Source organism: Myotis yumanensis, unplaced genomic scaffold (genome assembly GCF_028538775.1).
Source record: "Myotis yumanensis isolate MYYU_CA2020_CCGP unplaced genomic scaffold, mMyoYum1.0.hap1 SCAF_22, whole genome shotgun sequence".
NCBI classification, from domain to species: domain Eukaryota; kingdom Metazoa; phylum Chordata; class Mammalia; order Chiroptera; family Vespertilionidae; genus Myotis; species Myotis yumanensis.
In genome coordinates, this window is record NW_027223773.1 from 15,356,041 (window position 1) to 15,381,015 (window position 24,975).

The 24,975-nt window shown below is 51.6% G+C and overlaps 1 protein-coding gene and 2 pseudogenes across 5 annotated transcripts in view; 2 read left to right on the forward strand and 1 right to left on the reverse strand.

Annotated features, from left to right (window-relative positions):
- Nucleotides 1-5,654: 5,654 nt before the first annotated feature.
- Nucleotides 5,655-6,803, forward strand: LOC138999352 (isopentenyl-diphosphate Delta-isomerase 1 pseudogene; annotated as a pseudogene).
- An 8,270-nt stretch (nt 6,804-15,073) lies between these two features.
- On the reverse strand, nt 15,074-16,103 carry LOC138999123 (GTP-binding nuclear protein Ran-like; annotated as a pseudogene).
- A 1,679-nt stretch (nt 16,104-17,782) lies between these two features.
- LIN9 (lin-9 DREAM MuvB core complex component) overlaps nt 17,783-24,975 on the forward strand; it is a 66,559-nt gene continuing 59,366 nt past the window's right edge. Inside the window, exons 1-2 of one of the 5 annotated variants that reach the window (XM_070401277.1) lie at nt 17,783-17,843; nt 24,468-24,500. In XM_070401277.1, coding sequence (XP_070257378.1) covers nt 17,813-17,843; nt 24,468-24,500 — 64 coding nt within the window. In that variant the 5' untranslated portion in view covers nt 17,783-17,812. Of the gene's footprint in view, nt 17,844-20,107; nt 20,285-22,334; nt 22,592-24,266; nt 24,501-24,975 lie in introns of those variants that run through there. The other 4 variants (XM_070401273.1, XM_070401275.1, XM_070401276.1 and 1 more) reach the window with 4 other exon arrangements.

Sequence of the window (24,975 nt, forward strand, 5' to 3'; positions counted from 1 at the left end):
AGGCCTGTCTTGGCATCGCAGGCCAGCACTTACGAGCCTCTTCCCCGGGGCCTGGGCCACTTCCCCTCTGCATTGACTAGCTAGGTCCTCCTGTAAGACTCTGCTCAAGCACCTTCCCTGCCAGAAGGGTTTCCCCGACCCCAGACGCACCCTGCACCCTGCACCCTGCCCTGCGCGCAGTGCATCCTGTGTGCTCTCATTCTGCCCGTTGGCTTATGGCTCCCTCCCTAGCCTGGAGCCCTCTAGCTGCAGGGACTTGTCCTCCGTGCCTTGTACTTAGGAGACGCCCCTAGATGTTCCGTGAATGAAAACGGATGTGATCTTGGGCAAGTCAATAAACTTTCTGCGCCTCAGTGTCTCCATCTGTGAAATGCTGGTGATAGTGAGGTGAGGAGGTGAGTGGAATGAATGCAGAATAGGAATCGGCGCTGAACCGTGAGCGCGGTTACATAGAACCAGCGTCCTGGAGCCGAAAGGGCTGTCTTCCCTCGGCGGCGTTTACTGAGGGGCAAGCGTGTCAGGCCTCAGTAAGACTCAGAGGAGTCTTGTATGCTGAGTACTATCGTCAGCCGCCTATTACAGTAGGTGCAAGGCAGGCAGGCACTACGTGCGGTGCCTTAAGTACCTTATTCTGCTCGCATTACAGTCTGACAACGTGGGTTCCATTATAGTCATGCCTTAGCACGAGGAAACGGAGGCGCAGAGGTGGAGTCGCTTCCTTGTCAGGGTCACCGTGGTTGTCTGTTGTGCCGATGCCCCATGCGCCATCCTCCCAGTGTGCGTACCCGCTTCATCTGGCATCAATGACTCAGGCTCACTTTACCCGAGAGGATGTGGCAGAGGTGAGCACCGGGCCGGAGCCTCCAGCGGCCAGGGAGCTGCTGGCTCTTGCTCTGGGAAGCCCTAAGCACCACGTTCGGACTCTGGTGACTCTGATGAGAGGCGGAGACCAGGCCTGTGTGGAGAGAGAGGGGGGCTCACAATCTGATCATCAGATGTATTACCATATAATTGTGTTTATTTCTAATATAAACATCCACTGAGAGCCTCAGTTCTGAATGACAAAGAAGCACAGATGGAGGCCATCATTTTACCGTGTCCACCAGCAGCTGAGCTGCCTGCTCATGTGGAAGCAGGTGTATCTGCTCACCTCGGCGACAGCAAATAACCAACGTGGTCAGTTGTTTACTCAGAGATGAATCTGATCACAACAAAGTGAACAGATGGACAAGGAAATAAGTAGTGTCCACTTGGGTTGTCTCTTGTTTTGCTCACTCATCGAGCATTAAAAAGAGCCGAGGGGAGGCCGGCATCAACAGGCATGTTAGTGCATGAAATGTCCGAGACCTCAATTCTGAGGGGACTTCTGTTTCCCGTCATGACAGGGACCAGGCATGCTCTCCAGCTGTAAGGAAACAGAGCAAAACATACGAAACAAATGTTCTTCTGCATTGTACAGTTGGCAACAAAAAGGAATGAAATGAGCCCCGGGCCAGGGCCACCGAGGCTTTCTGCCTGGAGACAGCTCCCAGGTCACTGTGGTGCCAGAAGAGAGGACCCAGGCAGTTCCCATCGCGGCAGCTTCCCTGCGTGGAAGGACAGACACTGCTTCCGGGAGGCTGGAAAGGAATGCGTGAGGCAGAGCAGCGGAGAGAACGGGGCGTGGGAAAATAACCCTTTGAGTCTTGTGCTGTGTGTACCTAACATGAAACTCCACAAAGCCAGGCATACATAATTATGGGGAGATGTAAGTTGGACAGTTCCCAGAGCTCACACTGTACAGAGAGATATTTCAGTTCTGTCTTAGGATGCCCATGCTGCTATAACAAAATACCACGACTGGGTGGCTTACAAACAACAGATCTAGTCTTCACAGCCTGGAAGCTGAGAAGCCCAGGATCGAGGGTCGAGATCTGGTGTCCGGCCAGGGCCTGCTCCCTGGTTCATCAATGCCTGTCTTCTCTGTGTTCGCACATGGCAGGAGGACAGAGGAGCGCTCCAGGGTTCCCTTCTAGGGCACCAATGCTGTTCACAAGGCTCCACCTCCAAATGCCAGCACACGGAGGACCCAGTTCGACATCAGAATTCTGGCGAGGTACAAATATTCAGTCAATGGCAAGTTCCAACCAATCAGAGGAAAAAAAAACACAAAGAGGTATAGTTAATAAGTCAGTAGAGAAGGAAAAAAATGGAATCATAAAAAATAATCAAAAGAAAGCAACAAAAACTAAAAAACAAATAGATGAGACATAGAGAAAACAATCAAATGGCAAACTAAAATTCAACCATATGATAATTATCCTATATAATAAAAAGCTAATATACAAATTGTCCCCTTGGGAGTTCAATCGCTCACTATGACATGTGCTGACCACCAGGGGGCAGTGCAGAACATGGCAGGCGACCAGTGGCAGTGACTGGGGCACTGAGGGAGCCAGGGAAGGAGGAGGTGGGGAAGCTGGGAGGCAGGGAACCTGATCAATCCTGATTGCTGACCAGGCCTAGGGACCCTACCTGTGCACGAATTTCATGCACCGGGCCTCTAGTGTTAAATATAAATGACCGAAACATTTCAACTAAAGTCAGAGATTGTCAGACTGATTAAAAGAGCAAGACCACACTATGCGCTGTCTAAGGAAATGTACTCTGAATACAGACAAAGCTTCTCATCCATTTAAAAAGATACACAGTTTCAGTTACATTGCCCACTGTCCTGAGCAGCGTGATGAATCTCGAGCCATCCAGCTCTGACTTGCCTGGGAGGGGAATCATCCCTTTGTCCAGCTGTCCCGCCCGGTGTCACATCCCAGCCACCTCAGCTATCAGCTCAGCTGTGGAGGTAGACAGTGCTGGTTTCAAGGAACCTTATTTCACTCAGTGATGGCCCTAAAGTGCAAGAGGAGTGATGCTGGGAATTGGGATATGCCGAAGAGAAGCCATAAAACACTTGGAGTGAAAAGGCATGTAAGCATAGGGAAAATAAAGCATCGTATATGTAGGGTTGGTCCTGTGCAGTTTCAGGCATCCACTGGGGGGTCTTGAAATGTATCCCCTGCAGATGAGGGGGGACTGCTGTACTGTGCAGACACTAATCAATCATAAGCATCTAAGTCAATATCAGATAAGGTAAACGTAAGGAATACTACCAGAGATTTTTTAAAAATCCTATATAATAAAAGGCTAATATGCAAATTGTCCTCTCAACCAGGAGTTCAACCAAGGGACAGGGCCGGCTGGCCAATCTGGGGCCTCCCCCCAGCCAGCTGCGGTCCCTCCCTCCGGCCAGCCCCATCCTCAATTGGCCCCCCACCCCGATTGGCCTGATCAGGACAAGCTGGCCGGACCCCACCCATGCACGAATTCGTGCACTGGGCCTCTAGTCATTTTATAATGACAAAAGCGGCCATTCATCAACAAGATAAGAGTCCTTGAAGGGTCCCAGTTTCAATTCCGGTCAAGGGCATGTACCTTGGTTGCGGGCACATCCTCAGTGGTGGGTGTGTAGGAGGCAGCTGATCGATGTTTCTCTCTCATTGATGTTTCTAGCTCTCTATCCCTCTCCCTTCCTCTCTGTAAAAAATCAATAAAATATATTTTTTAAAAAAGAATATAAGAGTCCTGAACTTGTATTTTCTGATAACCGAAGTTCAAATTATAGGCAGAAAGGAGAAATAGACAAATTTACCATTACAGATGCATATTTCAACAATCATCTCTCAGTAATTGACAGAACCAGTAGAGAGAAAATCAATAGGCCAAGATTTGAACATTATTCATCACCTTGACCTAACTGATATAGAGCACTCTACCTAACAGTTGCAAAATACACATTCATTTCAAGTGCAAATGTAACTTCACCAAGATGGTCCATATCCTGGGCATAAAATAAGTCTCACATTTAAAAGGACAGAAACAGCCCTGGCTGGTTTGGCTCAGTGCATAGAGCGTCGGCCTGTGGACCAAAGGGTCCCAGGTTCGATTCCAGTCACGGGCACGTACCTTGGTTGCAAGCTCCTCCCCGGCCCGGATCCTGGTCAGGGCACGTGCAGGAGGCAACCCAGAGCAACTGGAGCGCTCAGACATTGCTGATGGGGTGTCAAATGGCACGCTCACTTTGGAGAACTGCTCAGTAGGTTCTTATAAAGTTAAACATACACCGACCATATGACTTAGACATTTCACTCCGAGGTTTTTTTTGTTTTTGTTTTTGTTTTTTAAAAATATATTTTATTGATTTTTTACAGAGAGGAAGGGAGAGGGATAGAGAGTTAGAAACATCGATGAGAGAGAAACATGGATCAGCTGCCTCCTGCACACCCCCTACTGGGGATGTGCCGGCGACCAAGGTACATGCCCTTGACCAGAATCGAACCCGGGACCCTTCAGTCCGCAGACGGACGCTCTATCCACTGAGCCAAACCGGTTAGGGCTGCTCTGAGGTTTTTAACCCAAGTGCAATGAAAACACATAATCACAAGAAGACTTTGTGCACACATATTATTCCTGGCAGCTTTATTCATAATACACCAACACGACACAATCCAAACGTGCACCTGCAGGCACATACACAACCAAAGTGTGGTATGTCCACGCAGTGGAATACTAGTCGGCAATGAGGATTAAATGGGTTCGTGTGACTACATGGATACATTTCAAAAAGATATTGCTGAGCGAAAGCATCAAGACCCCAAAAGAAAAGCAGATCAGCCCACCGGCCTGGCTCAGTGGTTGAGTGTCGACCTATGAACCAGAAGGTCACAGTTCAATTCCTGGTTGGGGCACATGCCCAGGTTGTGAGCTGGATCCCCAGTGTGGGGTGTGCAGGAGGCAGCTGATCGATGGTTCTCTCTCATCAGTGATGTTTCTATTTCTCTCCTTTCCTCTTTGAAATCAGTAAAAATATATTTTAAAAAAAAGATAAAAGAAAGAAAACAGCTCAGTGGCTGTCCAGCACTGGGAGAGTTGGGATTAACTGCAGAGGAGAATGGAACCAGGAGGGGAGTGGAACCAGGGGGAATGGAACCAGGGGAGGAGTGGAACCAGGAGGGGAGTGGAACCAGGGGGGAGTGGAACCAGGGGAGGAGTGGAACCAGGAGGGAGTGGAACCAGGGGGGGAGTGGAACCAGGGGGGAGTGGAACCAGGGGGGGAGTGGAACCCGGGGAGGAATGGAACCAGGGGGGGAGTGGAACCAGAGGGGAGTGGAACCAGGGGGGGAGTGGAACCAGGGGGGGAGTGGAACCAGGGGGGAGTGGAACCAGGGGGGGAGTGGAACCAGGGGGGAGTGGAACCAGGGGGGGAGTGGAACCAGGGGAGGAGTGGAACCAGGGGGGGAGTGGAACCAGGGGGGGAGTGGAACCAGGGGGGAGTGGAACCAGGGGAGGAGTGGAACCAGGGGGGAGTGGAACCAGGGTGGGGAGTGGAACCAGGGGAGGAGTGGAACCAGGGTGGGGAGTGGAACCAGGGGGGAGTGGAACCAGGAGGGGAGTGGAACCAGGGGGGAATGGAAGCAGGAGGGGAGTGGAACCAGGAGGGGAGTGGAACCAGGAGGGGAGTGGAACCAGGGGAGGAGTGGAACCAGGTGGGGAGTGGAACCAGGGGAGGAGTGGAACCAGGGTGGGGAATGGAACCAGGAGGGGAGTGGAACCAGGGGGGAATGGAAGCAGGAGGGGAGTGGAACCAGGAGGTGAGTGGAACCAGGGGGGGAGTGGAACCAGGGGCGAATGGATCCACGGGGGAGTTGAACCAGTGGGGAATGGAACCGCGGGGGGCGGGAGGGGGGGAGTGGAACTGGTCTGGAGTCCTGTGGATGGCCTTGCCCCTCTGCTCCCAGTGCCCCTCCCTGTGAGGCCACCACTCTCTTTTCCCTGTGGACTGTCTTCCTCTGCCATTTCTAGCCCCAGAGCAGAAACCATGGGAAGAGGAAAGCTAATTTCTGCCTTTGTTTGTAGTCGCCTGGAAAGTGGCCCCATCTGCAGTCCCTACAGGAGGGGCGTGCTGATGGGCCCCTGTCCTGAACCGTCCTCTGTGGGAAGGGTGATGGTGGAACCTCGGGCGCCCCAGGGGGACGCACTGTAAGCCGCAGCGTTGCTGGGCGCTTGCTGTCTGATGGGCCTTGGACCCTCCGCTGCAGCGAGATCAGGGACATTAGGACACAACGGACCCGAGTTAACATTTCTGAAATAACTGCTGACAACTTTGACGTGCAACTGGTTCCGTTTCGGGCAGGGATGTGTGTTCTTGTTGACAAAAGTAACAATAAAATTGGACCTAGAACCAAAACACATTGTCACTTGAATGAAAACATTGAGAAAAGACTATTGCATCGAACCTGAAGCATCACCTTATTCAACACAGAAAATAAGCTACTACGGCAGCCGAGGTGAGACCCTAAAACTTTCTTTTCAGGTTGTTTCACCAATATTTGTAGTTATTCATTAAGTTTCCCAGGAGAACTTGAAAAAGATAATGCCATTGGACAACTGGAGGCAGAAGGGGGCACAGAGCCCCTTAGAAGGTGAATTAAAAATCCCCATGGGAGCAGCTTTCCCCCGAAGACGTTAATTATTTAACACAAATTCACTACAAGCTCAATCTGATGATATTTGGGGTGAACATGACATTGACTCCATTGTGTTTGGGAGGACGACTAACCTCAGACCGAGAGCCCTGTGAGATTAAGAGCTATTCTTACCTGTCAAAGGAAGAAGGAGAAGAACTTCCGAGAAGAGCAGCCAGTGGTTAAATCAAGATAACGTCCTGGTTTAAAATGACTGCAGACTTCTCTCTTTACATGGTGAGATGACTTTATTTGAATCAGTTCGTTGAACATGAAAAGAACATGAAATGTGAAGGCATGGCTGAATGATTTTACAAGTGCTGAAAAACTTGCCCACATTAAACTTAAAAACCAAATCTGAGATGCGACATCATTTTATATATTTTCCATTGATTTCAGAGAGAAATGGAGAACGAAACATAGAAACATCAGTAGCCCTAGCCGGTTTGGCTCAGTGGATAGAGGACCAGCCTGCAGACTGAAGAGTCCTTGGTTCAGTTCCAGTCAAGGGCACATGCCTGGGTTGTGGGTTTGATCCCCAGTAGGGGGTGGTCAGGAGGCAGCCATTCAATGATTCTCTCTCATCATTGATGTTTCCATTTCTCTCTCCCTCTCCCTTCCTCTCTGAAATCAATACAAATATATTTAAAAGAAAGATACATCAATGATGAGAGAGAATCATTGATCGGCTGCCTCCTGCATGTCCCCTACTGGGGATCGAGTTGCAACCCCAGGCATGTGCCCTGACCGAATCGAACCGTGACCTCCTGGTTCATAGGTCGATGCTCAACCACTGAGCCATACCAGCCAGGCGTGACATCCTTTAATGGCGGCTCTAATCTTTACTATCCCCATCCCCAGGACTTGACTTTGTTGTTTATTTAGTATTTTGTGGGGAAGGCAGAACGGAGTTTCAGAGGCCCCACTTACCCTTTTGACTTTCCCCATTACAGTAGCTCTTACCCCACAGTCCAAGGACTCAGTGAGGGGCTTCCTCCAAATGCCACCATCGTGCTCCAGTGTGCAGGACCCAGAGCAAAGAGTGCCCGTGACAGGCCCAGCCTCAGAGCGGAGAAATGACCACCCAGTGTGTCCCACAGACCCCTGCACTGCCTCAGCCAGACTTCAGTCAGGACTCCATTGATCACCTCCTGTCTCTACCCCATCCGTAAAGGGGGGATTTGATGACTAGGCGGGCGCCTATCAATGTCAACTCAGACTCTGTGTTCAGCAGTCCTTACCATGTCTGGCATTACCCTTCCGTCTGTCAGCCACCGAAGAAACGGGTCCCTTGAAAAATGCCGGGGTCATCGCAGTGCACACTGGCCCTGGGGCCTGGGACCGGCTGCTCTTCACTCCATGCCTGTCGGAGAGGCTCACTTCCTACAGTCAATGAACCGGCACTGACCCATCACGATCACCCAAAGCCCGTAGCTTACATCAGGGCCCACTCAGCACGGAACAGCTTCTCCCAGGCCAAGGATTCAGTGCGGTCCCAGCAGAAGTGATGCAGCAGCAAGGGCAGGAGGTCTCGGGCACAGGCTTCTGGGCCCGCCCACTGCTGGGCCTGGCAGGATGCTTTGGTCTCCAGCTCCCAACCCATCACTGGCACGCGTACAGGAGGTCCAGACGGGCTTGGGGTGGGGCTCTCTGAGCGTGAGCCGATCATGCCGGCAGAGTCCAGCTCCATGGCCAGCCTCATGGTGGAAATGCCCAACAAGCACTAAACAATGCTGACAAGCTGGTATGTCCTGCTCTGCAGAGAGTCCACGGGTCAGATGGTCACAGCACCTCCTCTAATGTTTCCTACAGCCTGGCCGAGGGCTGCCATCGTGCTCCAGTGTGCAGGATCCAGAGCAAAGAGTGCCCGTGACAGGCCTGCGTGGTGGGAGCGGCCAGGGAGAGCAGCTCTGCCAAGCGCAGCCGGTGCCTAGGCGGCCTGGGAGAGCGTGGCATCGGCAGGAACGCTGTGTCAGGCCTCAGGTGCAGCACCTGGAGGCTGTCAGCCAACTACACGCCTCACGGCGGGAGGTCCGAGCCATAATTCCACAGCTACCAAAACCCACTTCAGGAAAAGTTTTTAAAAGCTCCCCCAACTTTCGTGTGGCCCTGTTTATCTCTCTGGGCTCCCCACTTGCCATATCTTAAACTCTCCAGCCATCTCCAACTACTTGACGTTCCCGGAATAAAAGTCATGTCCTTTCTCACCTCTGGGCTTTTGCCCGTGACCCTCTGCCAATGGTATTACTTTCTGCCTCCATTTCCTTTCCCTAACTTCTCCTCAGTCTCAGGTCTCAGTTCAGAGACCACATGTCCCTGAGAAACCTTTCTTGCTCCCTCCACTCACTCTGCTCCTACAGCATCCTGTCCTCAACGCTATGATAGCGCTCCTCACACTAATTGTAATCCTATATGATAAAAGGCTAATATGCAAATAGACTGAACACAGAATGACTGATCGCTACGGTGCACACTGACCACCAGGGGGCAGTCATTTAATGCAGGAACTGCCCCCTGGTGGTCAGTGTGCTCCCACAGGGGAGCGCCGCTCAGCCAGAAGCTGGGCTCACAGCTGGCAAGCGCAGCTGTGGTGGCAGGAGCCTCTCCCACCTCCATGGCAGTGTTAAGGTTGTCTGACTGCTGGCTTCGGGCCTAAGCCATCAGTTGGACATCCCCCAAGGGCTCCTGGACTTTGAGAGGGCGCAGGCTGGGCTGAAGGACCCACCCCCCACGAGTGCATGAATTTCGTGCACTGGGCCTCTAGTTCCTTATAGAAGTTGTGTCTTCCATTCGATGATGAAGTCAGGGTCGTATTGAATTTTACCTAGCCCCTGCCATAGACTAGGTAAATATTTGCTGACCAACTACTGGGTAATTCTACCCTATTAAATTGCTTAGAATTCTGGGGGTTGAGAAGAGAAAGCAAAGTCAATTATTATCTGGCTGCTAATGTTTCCTTACATCCCATGGACACATACATGTCCGGAAGGAACAACCTTTCTGTTCTCAAAGATCATTGGCACAAGTACCAAGAAGTGCAAAACGGACTTGGGGTGGGGCTCTCTTAGCGTGAGCTGATCATGTGGGCGTATTCCAGCTCTTTCTGGGTTAGAATCCACAAACCCACTGTGTTGAGCCATCTGATCTTTCTGGTTTGGGCAGCTCTGTGACAAGGCTCTTTGGGGAGCCTGCTCGCATGTGCTCCCTAGTTGATGTGCCCCATTCATTTAGAAAATTCTGGACAGTGATTGAGCATGTTCCTGTATGGGGGAAATGTGTCTCTTTACTTCCCTTCCATGGGATAACCATACCTTTTTCATGTTTTATTACACAAGGTTTCTGATGAAACAGGTTGCTATAATTCCTAACAGAGGTGGCAGTTTTCCTTAACGTTGGCTCCATTTTGCAGATTGAAAAACAGAGACCTCCACAAGTAACCTGAGATGCACCGGTAAGTTTTGCCAAGCATAGTATATTTATTTTATTTTATTTATATATTTATTTATTTATTTATTTGAAATATATTTTATCGATTTTTTACAGAGAGGAAGGGAGAGGGATAGAGAGTTAGAAACATCGATGAGAGAGAAACATCAATCAGTTGCCTCCTGCACACTCCCTACTGGGGATGTGCTCACAAAAACTAAGGTACATGGCCTTGACTGGAATCGAACCTGGGACCCTTGAGTTTGCAGGCTGATGCTCTATCCACTGAGCCAAACCAGTTAGGGCTATTTTATTTTATTATCTATCTATCTATCTATCTATCTATATTTCAGAGAGAAAAGGAGAAGGAGAGATAGAAACATCAATGATGATAATCATTGATCAGCTGCCTCCTGCACACCTCACACTGGGGATCGAGCCTGCAATCCTGGCATGCGCTCTGACCATGACCTCCTGGTTCATAGGTCGATGCTCAACCACTTAGCCATGCTGTCTGGCCCTAAGCTGTGTCTTAGAAATACAATTAACATTTAGTTATGGGTACCATTTAGGGAAATAAGATATAGGAAAGAGTGGCAGGGAGCTGGTGTTTATGTGTGTGTGTGTGTGTGTGTGTGTGTGTGTGTGTAGGGGAGATGGGGGTATCTGGGCTAAGTATATACACTAATAAAAGAGAAACATGCAAATTAACCATCACTACACCACACCCACAAGCCACGCCCACCAACCAATCAGGAGCAAGTATGCAAATTAACCCAACCAAAATGGTGGTGGCCATGGAGCTGGAGCAAGCAGGAGGCTTGGGTTGCTCCCGGCAATGGAGGAAGCCAAGCTTCCCACCTGCCCTGGCTGGCCCTGGGCTCTGCTCAAGGCTACAAAGTTTCAATTTTAGAAGATAAATAAATCCCAGATACCTGCTTCCCTCCGCTCAAGGAGGCACTGAAAAAAAAAAGAAAAAAAGGAGGGGCTGGGAGCTTGGGTCGCCAGGGGCCATGGCCAGCCTGCAAACAGCCATCAGCCCCTCACCCAGGCTGCCCAGGCACCACGGTGGGACCCCCCGCCCCCGAAGGGGCTGTGGCCAGCCTGCAAACAGCCATCAGCTCCTCACCTAGGCTGGCCAGGCACCCCAGTGGGGACCCCCACCCTGAAGGGGGTGTGGCCAGCTTGAAAACAGCCCTCAGCCCCTCACCCAGGCTGTCCACACCCCCCCCATCAGGGACCCTCACCCCATGGGGGCGTGGCTGGCCTGCAAACCACCACAGGCCCCTTTGCCCAGGCTGGCCCATGTCCCAAGGGAACCCCCACCCTCATCCGGGACACCCTTCAGGGCAAACCAGCCGGTCCCCACCCGTGCACCAGGCCTCTATCTATACTAATAAAAGGGTAATATGCTAATTAGACTGGGAGACCTTCCAGATGTTCTTCTGGACAAAGTCATGGTGCCGGGGCCAAGGTAGAGGCAATTAGAGGCCAAGAGGGGAGGGCAGTTGTGGGTGATCAGACTGGTGGGGTGTGGGGCCTTTGGGGGTAAGCAGACCAGCAGGGGGGCCAGTTGGGGGCAAGCAGGGCATCAGTGGGGGGCAGTTTGGAGTGAGCAGGCCAACAGGGGGGGCATTTGGGGGCAAGCAGGCCGGTGGTAGGGGGCAGTTGGGGGCGAGCAGGCCTGTAGGCAGAGTGGTAAGGGGCAATCAGGCAGGCAGGCAGGCAGGTGAGCGGTTAGGAGCCAGCAGTCCCGGATTGCGAGAGGGATGTCTGACTGCCGGTTTAGGCCTGATCCCTGTGAACTGGCAGTAGGACATCCTTTGAGGGGTCCCAGATTGGAGAGGGTGCAGGCCGGGCTGAGGAACACCCCTTCCCCTGTGCATGAATTTCGTGCACCAGGCCACTAGTTTTACATAAATGATCTCATTTATTCTCACTACCACCTTAGGAAATAGGTCTAAGGATCCCCTCCTCTGTTTTTGTCTTTGTTACTTTTAGATCAAATGATGCTTTTACCTGGGTTCCAGGAGAAACAGGTATTTGATGACCCTCCTAGAGGTTGGGCTATTCTAAAGAAACAGGATCTCTCGCCCTGGCCTCTGTGGCGAGGTTGGTTGTGTGGCAGCCAATCAATGTTTAGCTCTCACATTGATGTTTCTCTTTCTCTCGTCTCCCTTCCTCTCTAAATATCAATTTTTTTTAAAAGAAAGAAACAGGATCTTCCAAGAATGCAATTTGCATCTTTCTGTAGCCACTTGGGTCCACAGGAAGAGCAGCGTCTCTTTCTTGCATAGTTTGCAGAATAGTAAGTAGAATGTTTAGCAGAAAAGACAGAATAGAAAGGAAAGCAGTTTGATATTGTTTGTAACTATTGTTTAAAGTGGCCCAGCAAAGTGTCTCTGACTGCATCTTCATTACATGCCTTAGAAAAGTGCTTACCAAAAATTATAGATCAAATCTTATTTTCATATTTTATTATAAGATTTTTCTTGTAACAGCTTTATTGAGATATAATTCACATACCACACAATTCACCTATTAAAATGTATAATTCAATGGTTTTTAGTATATGTAGAGTTGTGCAACCACTAATCTACTTTCTATTTCTATGGCTTTGCCTATACCGGACATTTCATATCAATGAAATCAGACAATATGTGGTATTTTGTGACTGACTTCTTTCACTTAGGATAATGTTTTCTTCAAGGTCCACCTATGTTGTACTATGTATTAGTACTTCATTTCTTTTTATGGCTCAATATATTCCATTATATGAATATACATTTTTTCAATAGGTGCTTTTATTATAAAAGTACTAAGAATGTTACTGTAGAAAAATGATAAATACAGATATAAAGAAAATAGAACCACCCATAATCCTATCACCCAGGGATAGCCACTATTGGCTATCTTTCCTTCTGGATTTTTAAAATACGTTTTTATTGATTTTAGAGCGGAAGGGAGAGGGAGAAATATCGCTTGCTCTGCTGCCTCCTGGACGCCCCCTACTGGGGATACAGTCTGCAAACCAAGCACGTGCCCTGACCAGGAATGGAACTGGGACCTCTTGGTGCATGGCAGGATGCTCAACCAACTGAGCCACCCTGGCCAGGGCTCATTCTGGATTTTTAAAAAAAAATATATATATTTTATTGATTTTTTACAGAGAGGAAGGGAGAGAGAGAGTTAGAAAGATCAATGAGGGAGAAACATCGATCAGCTGCCTCCTGCACATCTCCCACTGGGGATGTGCCCGCAACCAAGGCACATGCCCCTGACCGGAATCGAACCTGGGACCCTTCAGTCCGCAGGCCGACGCTCTATCCACTGAGCCAAACCGGTTTAGCTTTTTTTTTTTTTTTTTAAATATGTTTTTATTGATTTCAGAGAGGAAGAAAGAGGGGAGAGAGAGATAGAAACATCAATGATGAAAGGGAATCATTGATCGGCTGCCTTTCTGCACGCCCTCTACTGGGGATCGAGCTGGCAACCCCGGGCATGTGCCCTTGACTGGAATCGAACCTGGGACCCTTCAGTCCTCAGGCTGACGCTCTATCCACTGAGCCAAACCAGCTAGGGCTTATTCTGGATTTTAATCATGGGTGTATATTTGTAACTGGGATCATATTGTAAGTACTGCCTGTGCAAAAGAGAATTTTTTATTGTGATAAAACATACATAAAATTTACAATTTTAACCATTTTTAAGTGTACAGTTCAGTTGCATTGTGTATATTCACATGGCCATGCAACCACAACCACCTCCCATCTCCAGAACTTTTCCATCTTTCTGAACGGAAACTCCATACCACTAAACAGTAATTCCCCACTTATCCCTTCCCCTGGCCCCAGGCAACCACATCTTCTTCCTGCCTCTGTGATGTTGACCACTCCGTGCGCCTCATGTAAGTGGAGTCATAGAGTATTGGTCTTCTGATGGCTGCCTTATCTCACCTAGTATATCCTCAAGGTTCATCCATGTTGTTGCATCAGATTCCTTCCTTTTTAAGGCTGAATAATATTCCATTCTATGTATATACCGCATTTCGTTTATTCATTTATCCATTGAGGGACACTTGAATTGCTTCCACCTCTTGGCCGCTGTGAATAATGCTGCTATGAACAAGGGTGTTCAAATATATCAAGACGATGCTTTCAATTCTGTTGGTATATACAGGAAATACCTCGTTTTACTGTGCTTCACAGATGTGGCTTTTTTTGTTGTTTGTTTATACAAATTGAAGGCCAGCTCCTCCAAGCAGAAAGATGGCCTGGAACTGAACCCACAATATCGCCAAAATATGTCCATACTCAGAAGTGACATTACTAGTTCATATGGTAATTCTATGTTTAATTTTTTGAGGAACTATTATAGTGGCTGCACCATTTTACATTCCCATAAGCTGTGGGCAAGTTTCAATTTCTCCACAACTTTGCCAACACTCGTTACTGTCTCTCTGATTATAGCCACCTCGGTGGGTGTGAAGTATCTCACTGTGGTTTTGATTTGTAGTCCCCTAATGACTAATGACGTTGAGCATCTTTCATGTGCATATTGGTTTATTGTATCTTCTTTTGAGCCTTTCCCCATTTTTGAATTGGGTTATTTTGGATATAATTCCCTTATATATTTTAGGTATGTCCCTTATGAGATATATGACTTGCAAATATTTCCTCCCATTCTGAAAGTTGTCTCTTTGCATTCTTGATAATGTCCTTTGGGGCACACGAGTTTACACAGAAATAACTCAATATTCGATAAATGGGCCGCAGGACAGGAAATGATCAAACCTGACATGCCTAAAATGTAGCTGCTTATTTTTTTATGGTGTATTTTTATCTAGATTTTTCATGGCTTAGTGTCCTTGTCCAATTTTTTTTTTCTTAAGCAATGAGACTTACGCCGACATGTCACTGTAAATTGGAATACAAAATCTAACAGCCCTGTGATGGACGTTATCCTCACATCACAGAGGGAGAAAATGAAGCGAGGAAAGTGGGCCAGATTCCTGATTCTATCACCTGGTGGATGTTGTCCTTGAAAAAATCACCAAGTTTTGGGGAGAATCAAGTAAGGCGATGATTTTATTTTATTTTAGATATTTGAAATACAACTTTATTCTGATTCTAAATGAAAAGGAATGGGAATGACAGTAACAAACAAGGTTTCACCACTGAGTATTGTGATGCGACTGCAGCATTCTTATAGTTGAAACTCAATAAGGAAACAACTAAAACAGCTAAATCTGCAGGTCCAAAAAGTGAAGGTATTTTAACTGCCACATTCACTTGAAGCCCATTCATCTTTCAGATCCCAGGATCAAGCACAGGTTCTGCTTTGCTATAGGATAGAGTGGCAAACACACAGCACCACGGACCTCACAGGACAGCTGCCTATAAAATGAGACTTCTGACGCTGGGCTCCAACTTCCTGCTCACAGGTCATCATCCTCATCTGGGAGCGCGGTGGTCCGAGCAACCTCAAGATCGTGCCCACGCTGTGCTGCCAGCGCGGGGTCCATGACCACCTCTGGAGGGGCGAGAGCAGGCATGGCGACGAACTCCAGGTTAGGGTCTCCCATTCGTTTCCAGCAAGCCAGAGCAAGGGCTTTTCAAAGCTGTAGTTACTTTTGGCAGAAAAGTTGTAGCACCGAAGGTTCTTCTTTCAGGGGAAGAGAATGGATTTTGCCTTCATTTTCCTGTCCTTGACGTCCACGTTGTTGCCACACAAGACGATGGGGATGTTCTTACACACGTGCACCACATCGCGATGCCAGTTAGGCACATTCTTGTAACTCTCGAAGGTACATCAAATGTTACGATGGCACACTGGGCTTGGATGCAGTAGCCGTCTTGCAGCCCCCGAACTTCTCCTGGCGGCCGTGTCCCACATGGTGAACGTGAGGGGCCTTCGGGGGTGCACCTCCACGCCCAGGGTGGCGACATACTTCTCGAATTCGCCCGCCAGGTGACGTTTCACGAAGGTTGTCTTCCCAGTGCCCCCGTCAGCCACCAATACAAGTGCGAACTGAACGTGGGGTTCTCCTTGGGCGGCCCTGGTGATGTCACTTCCAGAACTGTCTCCGGGGCCGTCCCAAGGCGATGATTTTAAAATCTCTCACAAACATCCAATAAAGAGTACCAGCTAAGGGCCTGTTGCAGTCGCTCAGCTGGTAAGCGGTGGCCTGCTGTGGGGATAGAACCTCAGGCGAGTGTGGAAACTCATCTAGGAGGTGTCTGTCTCACATACAGGCCCCGAGTGGCCTAGAAATTCTTATCAGACAGCAGACCTGCTATTGTGCGGAACCCCTTAGGATCTGCCTTGGCTTAAGGATACCTCCCCCCTGGGTTACACTCAAACCTCTACTTCCACTCCCCCAACCGACTTTGCTTTTGTTTGTTTTTTCACTTTCAGAGGGTTGACCTTCTCTTGTATTGTCTCCAACTGACAGTATCCTACTGCCCCCCCCCCCCCCCCCCCAGGGGCTGGCAGTAGGGACCAGTGGTTTGTTATATTCTTAGAAAGGAGATCAGGATGTGCTGGGTAGCATTTAATTTTCAAACCTCTGCTTCATCCTGCCCCCCCTCTCCCCCCGCCAGCAGCACCCAGTACCCCAGGCACAGAGCTGGCGTCACTAATACCCCCTATTTGGAAGCGGGTGGCAACAGAAACATCTGAGCCAGAATGGCTGCTGGCAGCCAGTAAATGAGGCTTTCTCATCCATCACCTCACTGAATCCTCCAGACCACCGGGGCGCTGTCTGCACGGCACCCAGAGAAACGGAGGCACTAAACTCAGGAACAAGCCTGAGGCTATGCCACCAGCAGCCAGAACCCCGCCGGGCCTCGGACCCGAGCCCGCCCGCCCCACACCGCCTCCTCCCCCTCCCCCTCCGGAGGCCCCGGGCTCCTCGCGCCTCGCCCGCCCCCCGCGCCCACGTTTCCGGTCCCACACCGCGGGCACGTGCGCCGCCGTCACTAAAGCCCGACCGGACCGGACCGGACCCGGTCTCCTGCCCAGGCCGGGACCCCGGGCCCTCCGCCCGCCTCCAGCCCTGGGCACCGCCCGGCAGCCCCCGTCCCACCCCGGGGCTCGCTTCCCGACGGGGCCGGCACGGACGGCGCCGCCTCCCGGCTTCCCGCGGCCGGGCCGGGTCCTCGCCGGCGCCCACCGGGTTTGCTCGGGGTCCCCGGGCCCCCACGGTCCGTGTCCTCCCCCGCGGGGCCTCCGCACCGGCCGGCGCCCCCGGCTCAGCACGCGCCTCCCGCGCCCGGTGAGGGGCCGGCCCGGAGCTGCCCCCGCGCGAAGCCGCGACGCGCAGGGTCTCTCCTCCGGGCGCGGCTCCCACCCGACGGAGGGGGGTCCCGCCCGGCTTCCCGGAGACGGGGGCGGCGACGCGGGGGAGCGTGGGTCGGGGACCTGCGGAAACGGACTCGGTGCCGCCCGACCCGGGCGCCCCGCCCCGCGCGCCCCGTCCCACCGGCGCCCCCTTCCCCTCGGAGCCGACAGCCCGCGGCGCCCGCCCTGGGGGCGGGGGTCGGGGAGACTCAGGGGCTCGCGCGGCGCCCCCCGCGCTCCGGCTCCCGGCCTCCCCCCCGGGCGCAGGGGCGACGCTGCTGCTCCCGCTCCTCCCGCGGCGCCCCCTCCGCAGCCGGGACCCGGCCTCAGCGCCCGCGGCGGGAGCGGCGGGAGCGGTGGGAGCGGCGGGAGCGGCGGCGGCGGCGGGAGCGGCACGGCGGCCGCTCGCGTAGGAACCGCCCCGCGCGGCGCCGCCCCACAATGCCCCGCGCGGGCAGCCTTTGAAAAAGCGGCGCGGCTCGTTCAAGATGGCGGAGCTCGACCAGTTGCCGGACGAGAGTGAGTAGCGCCGCCGAGCACCCCCTCCTCCCGCCGGCCGCCCGCCCGCGGGCCGCCCCGGCCGCGCCCGGCGCCCGTGCCCTCCGCCCGGCCGGGGGGCGGCCTCCCTCCCGCCGCGGCCCCGTCCTCCCCCGGCCGCCGCGCCGCCGCCTTTGTTATGGTGTCGGTGTGTGGGTTCCTGGGGTGGCGGGAGCGCCGGGGCCGGAAACCGGGAGCCCGGGGCCCTGTCCGGGCGGGCGGCGGCGGGGGCGGCGGGGCGCGGGGCCGGGCCGAGGCGGGGAGGCGGCCCCCGGCGCGCGGAGGGGCCGGCGGGTTACGTAACTCGCGCCCCGGGCGGAGGGCTCGGCGGAGGGTCCCGGCCCCCGCGCCCCCGCACCCCCACCCCCGGCCCCGCCGCCCCCGCCGCCCGGGCGTCCACCGGGAAGTGTTTCCGTGTCAGAGGCTGGCCGCCCGGACCACAGGTGGCCGCCTCCCCGGGGCGCCCCTCCCCGCCGGCTGCTCGGCGACGGCGGCTCCGGCCTCGCGGGGACCTGGCCCCACGGACGTGCCCCGCGCGGGGTCGCTTCCCGGCCCCCACCCCGCCCGGCGGCGTCCACCTGCCGGACCTGCCCGCTCACTCCCCGCAAGTAAACAAGGCGAACCCCGTGGTCGACTGTCTTTCACGTGTGAATTGTGTGAAGTGTGGGGGCGCCTGCTTAGGGGTCGCCTGCTCCAGGGGTCACCTGCTCTTGGGGTCGCCTGCTCCAGGGGGTCGCCTGCTCCAGGGGTCACCTGCTCCAGGGGTCACCTGCTCCGGGGGTCGCCTGCTCTGGGGGTGGGTCGCCTGCCCCGGGGGTCACCTCCAGGGGTCACCTGCTCCTGGGGTCGCCTGCTCCAGGGGGTCACCTGCTCCGGGGATCGCCTGCTCCGGGGGGTCACCTGCTCCAGGGGTCACCTGCTCCTGGGGTCACCTGCTCCGGGGGTCACCTGCTCCGGGGGGTCACCTGCTCCGGGGGGTCACCTGCTCCTGGGGTCACCTGCTCCGGGGGGCGCCTGCTCCTGGGGGCCGCCTGCTCCAGGGGTCGCCTGCTCCAGGGGCCGCCTGCTCCGGGGGTCACCTGCTCCAGGGGGGGGGGGGTGCCTACTCCAGGGGTCGCCTGCTCCAGGGGGCCGCCTGCTCCAGATGGTCGCCTGCTCCAGGGGGGGGGTGCCTACTCCAGGGGTCACCTGCTTCAAGGGTCACAGGGCCCCGACCCCACTCCCGGCGGAGGGTTTGTGTCGCTCCTGGGAGTTTAACGGAAAAGGTCCCGCCACCGTGAGGGCCACCTGTGCCGGAGGCAGGCGACGCCTACACGAGGGCCAGGCCGTGTCCGGGGGTGCGTTCCCCGTGACCGGGCGGAAGGGTGGCTCTGGGCGTGTGCTCGGACCCAGGCTGAGCGCAGGACGGACACGTGGAGCCCTTCAGACGTGGCTGGAGTGACAGGAGCTGAATCTTCAATTTTACACAATTTCCGTCCTTTTGAATTTCAGATGGTCACAGTGGCGAGTGGCCGCTGAGCCGGGCAGGGCGCAGGGTGGGCGCCCGGGAGCTCGCTGTGCGGAGAGCAGGGTGGGTGCGCTGTAGGGCGGCCCATGGGCTGCCGTCTGGGTCCCCGCCGTCTGGGCCGTACAGATTCTATATCTCCTCCTGGAGTCAGGGCCACGGGCCCGGCCTCGGTTACTGTCCTTGTGCTGAGAGGAGAGGCGTTTAAGAGCGTTCCTTACACCTGTCCCTGGAATGTCCGCTCCGCATGGGGCGTGTGTTGACTTCCTGCGGGTCTTTGTAGAGACCCGGGAGGACCCGGTGCTCAGACTCCAGCTGTGCTCGCTGCCGCATCGCTGGTTACAATGTGACCTGTGTGGTGGGTCCTGCCTGACAAGCCCACAGCTTGTGCAGAGCAGGGACTGCTCGCCTGGCTTTTCGCTCAGTGCCACACGCCAGTCCATAGAAATACTTCATCTAAATGGGATTGAACGTAGGGTAAGAGGCATTATTAGTGAACGAGCTGAATCGGGGAAAGGGGTGCAGGGAATAGCCATCGGTTCCTGTGCCAGTTTCAGTCCAGGGGACTGGCTAGTCCATTAGCCAGCAGCTGGTCCAGCATCACCAATGCTAAAAGCACCACTTACTGAGGACTTAGGGTAGACCAGCTGCTGTGTGAGACGCATTTGCTCATTGAACCCTCATTTCCGTTGAGGTAAGTGCTCTTCCTAGTTTGATTGCATGTGAGAGGAGCCCAGGTCTTCCCTGGGAGCTCCTGTTCTTGATATCTCTTGCCTGTTTCACGTCTCCTCTTAGATGCCTGAGGCCCCTCAAACTTCACGGGCTCAAGATCCACCTCCCAGTTCCCATCCCAGGGAAGGACACTTCCGTGACTCCTGCCTCAATGGGGCTGCACTATGCGCTCAGCTGAGACCTGGAGGTTATATTTGGAACTTCCCCCTTTTTTACTTTCCCTGTTTAAGCCTTTACTAAGTCTTGTAACTTTTGCCTTAAAAAAAAATTCTACCTACTTCTCACCACGCCCTAGTCCAAGCTGCCAGCATCTGTTCCTTGCACTAATGCCTTCAGCCTCTCGTACTCTACAGACCCACCTGTCACCCCAGCTCAGCCTGCACACAGTTAGAGTGACAAATAGGTATGTCACCTGCTGCTTACACACCTCCACGACCTGCCTCCCCCCCAGGCTCTATGTGATAGCACGTCCTCTCCTGTCCATTTGAGCTGCGTCTGGCCTTTTTCATCCCCTACCCTCACCAGCAGGGCCTTTGCGCCTGCTCTTCCCTCCACTTGGAATGTTCTTCCTTCCGGTCCCTTCTGGTGAACGGCTGCTCATCCTTTAGGTCCCCTTTGAGTGTCTTCAGACGCTCTTCCTCTCCTCCCTGACGAAGATGACATCTCCTTATCACACCTTTTCATGCCGCGATGTCACGCTGAGTGGCGGCTGTCACAGGTGCAGCTTTACACTGGCAATGTGGTTGGTTAACTCTGCTTAGAAGCTGCTCTAGAGAAGGTACCATTGCTGTTTTTCTCTATTCCAGTCCCATGCAGAGCACCTGGCTGGTTCTCTGACTTTTCTTCATCCCGTGTCCCTTGCTACTCCTCTAGCTTGGTGGCCTCCCGCCCGCCCTCCCTCCCTGGAATATGCTAAACTTTCTACCTCAGGTTTTTTTTTTTTACCTACTGTTCTACCCAGACTCTGGTTTGACTTCCTGCTCTCGCATGGTTTCAGATCTTCCCTCCTCAGAGAACCTCCCCTGACTGCCCTGTGTGAAGTCACTCCCCACCCTGAGCTCACCTGGCTGGTTTCCTTTATAACAGCTGCCCCACATGTAATTGTCCGTCTGTGTGCTTGTCTGCTGTGTGTCCCCTCCCACTGGAGTGCAGCTCCCCAGAGCAGAGGGTTTGCTTATCTTTTCCTTCCTGGAACCCAGCCCTTAGAATAGTGCTGTCAGGCACTCGGCGAGTACTTGTCGAATGACTGAATGAACATACCCAGTTAGAGCAGAATTCTCACTTAAATTCACATGCCTGTAAAATCTGTGTTCTTAACCTAATAGTTGTGGGGGGTTTTATTGACAAAAGTAATACGAGCAGCATGATATAAGAATTAGCCATGTACTATGTGCATTGTTCTCGAAGCACCTTGACATGTGTTAACTCCTTTAATCCCCATTTTACAAATGATGGATCAGCCGCACAGAGAGGCTAAGTGACTTGCTTAAGGCAACAGCAAGAATGTGGAGGAGCCAAGATTCAAGTACAGCTAGTCTCAGTCTGCTCTCAACCCTCTGCAGTGCTGTCTCAAAAAAGGTCAAAGGTTAAAAGAGAGAGGTCAGAATCCCCAGGACAGAGTTCCTGCCTTCATGGAGCTGGAATGGTTATCCTTGCTGCTCACACTTCTTCCTTCAGATCTCTGCTCAAATATCACCTTTAGAGAAGCTAATCATGAGCATTTTATAGAGAAATCGTCTTCCCTCCCGACCCCTCTCTGCATTCCCTGCTCCTATCGCCCTGCATTATTTGGTGCAGGTTCCCTGTTCCTATCGCCCTGCATTATTTGGTGCGGGTTCCCTGTTGGTACCGCCCTGCATTATTTGGTGCAGGTTCCCTGTTGGTACCGTCCTGCATTATTTGGTGCAGGTTCCCTGTTGGTACCCGCCCTGCATTATTTGGTGCAGGTTCCCTGTTGGTACCGCCCTGTATTATTTGGTGCAGGTTCCCTGTTGGTACCGCCCTGCATTATTTGGTGCAGGTTCCCTGTTGGTATCGTTCTGCGTTATTTGGTGCAGGTGGTATCCCTCACCAGAATGGAAATTCTCTGAGAGCTGGGACTTGAGCCGCTTTGCGTGCTGTCCTATCCCATGTGCCGATAGCAGGGCCCGGATGCGTTGGCAGTCCGTACATACTCCCGAAGGCGTGCAGGGTCGCTCCTTTTTCTCACGGGAACCATGTGTCTCACGGTAGCCACGCTGGGGGATGTGTCCTGCCCACCACTGTTTCTGTTCTGTTGTGTTGTTGGAAGTTTCTTAGCAAGACTTGACAGCATTTCTCCCCAACTTCTCCCCACAGCGTCACTGCCTTTGGTCATTAAGCTTCAATTTGCCATCAGAAGCTGTTCAGTTGTCCTGTTAACCATTCTCCACATCTAGGCAAGAGGGTAGTGAAAGCAGCAGTGGCTTTGATGTTGATGGGTTGTCTGTTCTGCTGCCCCTGGAGGAAAAGTCAGGTGAGGTCTAAGGATCTGAGATGCATAAAAATGTTTCCTAGCCAGATCGGCAATACTGTATCTGCTGCTTCTCAGTTCAGGTCTGTTTGTTTATATGTTTCCTAACTTACTGCTACTTCTGTTTAACACCGAGAATCTTTCTTCACTGATTTCTGTACTAAGTTCATGTTCTTCTTTCTTTATCCCCTGAGATTATCTTTTATTTATCAATTTTTATATGTGTAGTGGCTCCTTAAAGATGTTGACACACATTTTGAACATGCCATTTAAAAAATTGTCTTTTCTCAATGCAAATAACTGACCACATTTCAAATAGCTTCACTACTGTCTGAGCTTAGATTGTAGTCTTATAAATATAAATGGATGTCACAGTAACTGAGATGAGAAAGTAGCTGGTTATAAAATAAAACAAAATTGAAAACTAGGAATGATGAATAATTTGACTAGTAAAAGAAAATAATAGGTGTTCTAAACAGAAGAAGATTTGTTCATCTATAATTCTATGAATAACTTCTGTTTTGGAGCATTGAAAGGGTGTTTTTCTCTTGTTAATTTCTTTTTAAAATTGAGATATAATTGACATAACATTGTATTGTTTGAGGTGTACAGCGTAATGATTTGATACACACACACACACACACACACACACACACACACACACTAGAGGCCCGATGCACGGAATTTGTGCAAGGGGCTTGGCCCCGCTGCTGCGGTAGCCGCCTCTGCCTTGACCCCCCACCTCTGCCTCGGCCCCACTGCGGCAACTTCATCCAGAAGGACATCCGGTCTAATTAGCATATTACACTTTCATTATTATAGATATATATAGGGCAAAAGTTATTACCACAGTTAAGTCTTGCTAACACCCATTTCTATCCATTGTTACAAGTTTTTTCCTTGTGATGAGAACTTTTAAGATCTGTTCTAGCAACTTTCAGATGTGACAGTATTGTTAGCTGTAGTCACCATGCTGTGCGTCACATCCCCAGATGTATGTGTCTTATAACTAGAAGCCTGTACTTTCCACCTATTTCCCCCGCCCTGGCAGCCATCAGCCTCTTCTCTGTACCTATCTGAGTTTGTCTGTTTGTTTGATGCCACATATAAGTGACAGAGATCACCCTTTATTATTTTTCAAATGACTTAGACTTCTTTGCAGTTCACATATTCAATTCAGAGATTTTCAACTTAGTGCTCTCCCTTTTTCATAAAAATCCTATCCTTGATTCACACCAGTAGCTCAGTGTTTCTCAGATGAGCCTGCGGGTTACCTGCACCAGAATCCCTAGGGACCTTTATTAATCGTACAGATTCTTTGTGCTGGAGGAGCTTCCTGACTATTCTAACGTGCACTGAAGTTTCTTTTAGCCAGTGAACCCCTCCAACTCTATGCTAGTCCCCCTTGCCTTTCCTGAACTCCGTTTGCAGCCGGGGTCTTTAAGTGTTGCCCGTAGCAGCATTCTGCACGCCCAGGGGACTTGCTGCGACAGGGTCGGGACCCTTTCTGTTTCCCCCTGTATTGCCTCTGGTCTTTGCCTCCGTAAATGTCGGTTCCCTTCTCTTTTCCTTCTCCAGCACCAGCACACTTCTAGATGAAGATCCAGAATCGTGTCTGTCCTTAAGTCGTCTTCGTTCCCCTTCTACATTTTTCTCCCTGGGAAAGGTCTCCACTTGTCACAACGTCAGGAAGACTCCCAGATGTCTCTCCAGTTCTCCCTTACCTTATGAGTTGAATGTCTACTAGTTATTTCTAATTGCACATCCCACCATCACTTCAAACTCAACATCTAAAACTAAATGGATTGCTTCTACTCCAATCAAGTTCTTTTTCCTCTCACTTTGATTATGGAATAATAGTGATTTGTTTTAATTACAGGCTCTTCAGCAAAAGCCCTTGTCAGTTTAAAAGGTAAGGGTCCCACCCTGGTTCTCTAGGTATGGCATAAGCTAGAGATTTAATTCATTGAATGAATGTGGGTTAGTGTTTCTCTCTTCTGAGTTATGATTCATTATAGCTTTTCAGTACTGGTTTTCACTGGTGACAATTTTACATTCATATGCTGTCACAAATTGGTCCTTGGATGTTAGAAATTACTAAGAATTTTTCCTCCTAGAATTAAACATTCATTAAACAATTATGTTAAGCTATATTTTTGCATAATAGCTTATTTTTTAAGAATCTTGCCTTTAAGTAATAATGCAAATCTCTTAAAAATAAAAGAACAATAATAACTTCCTTTACTGAGAAAAAAGATAAATGTTCCTTGGTCTTACTATTTCTTTCTGTAAGTAGTACATTAGACCAACCCTCTTAATATAACTCATTTTGAAGTTTTACCTTTTGAGCAAGATTCTACTGGGTAAGTACATCTGGAACTAAGCTA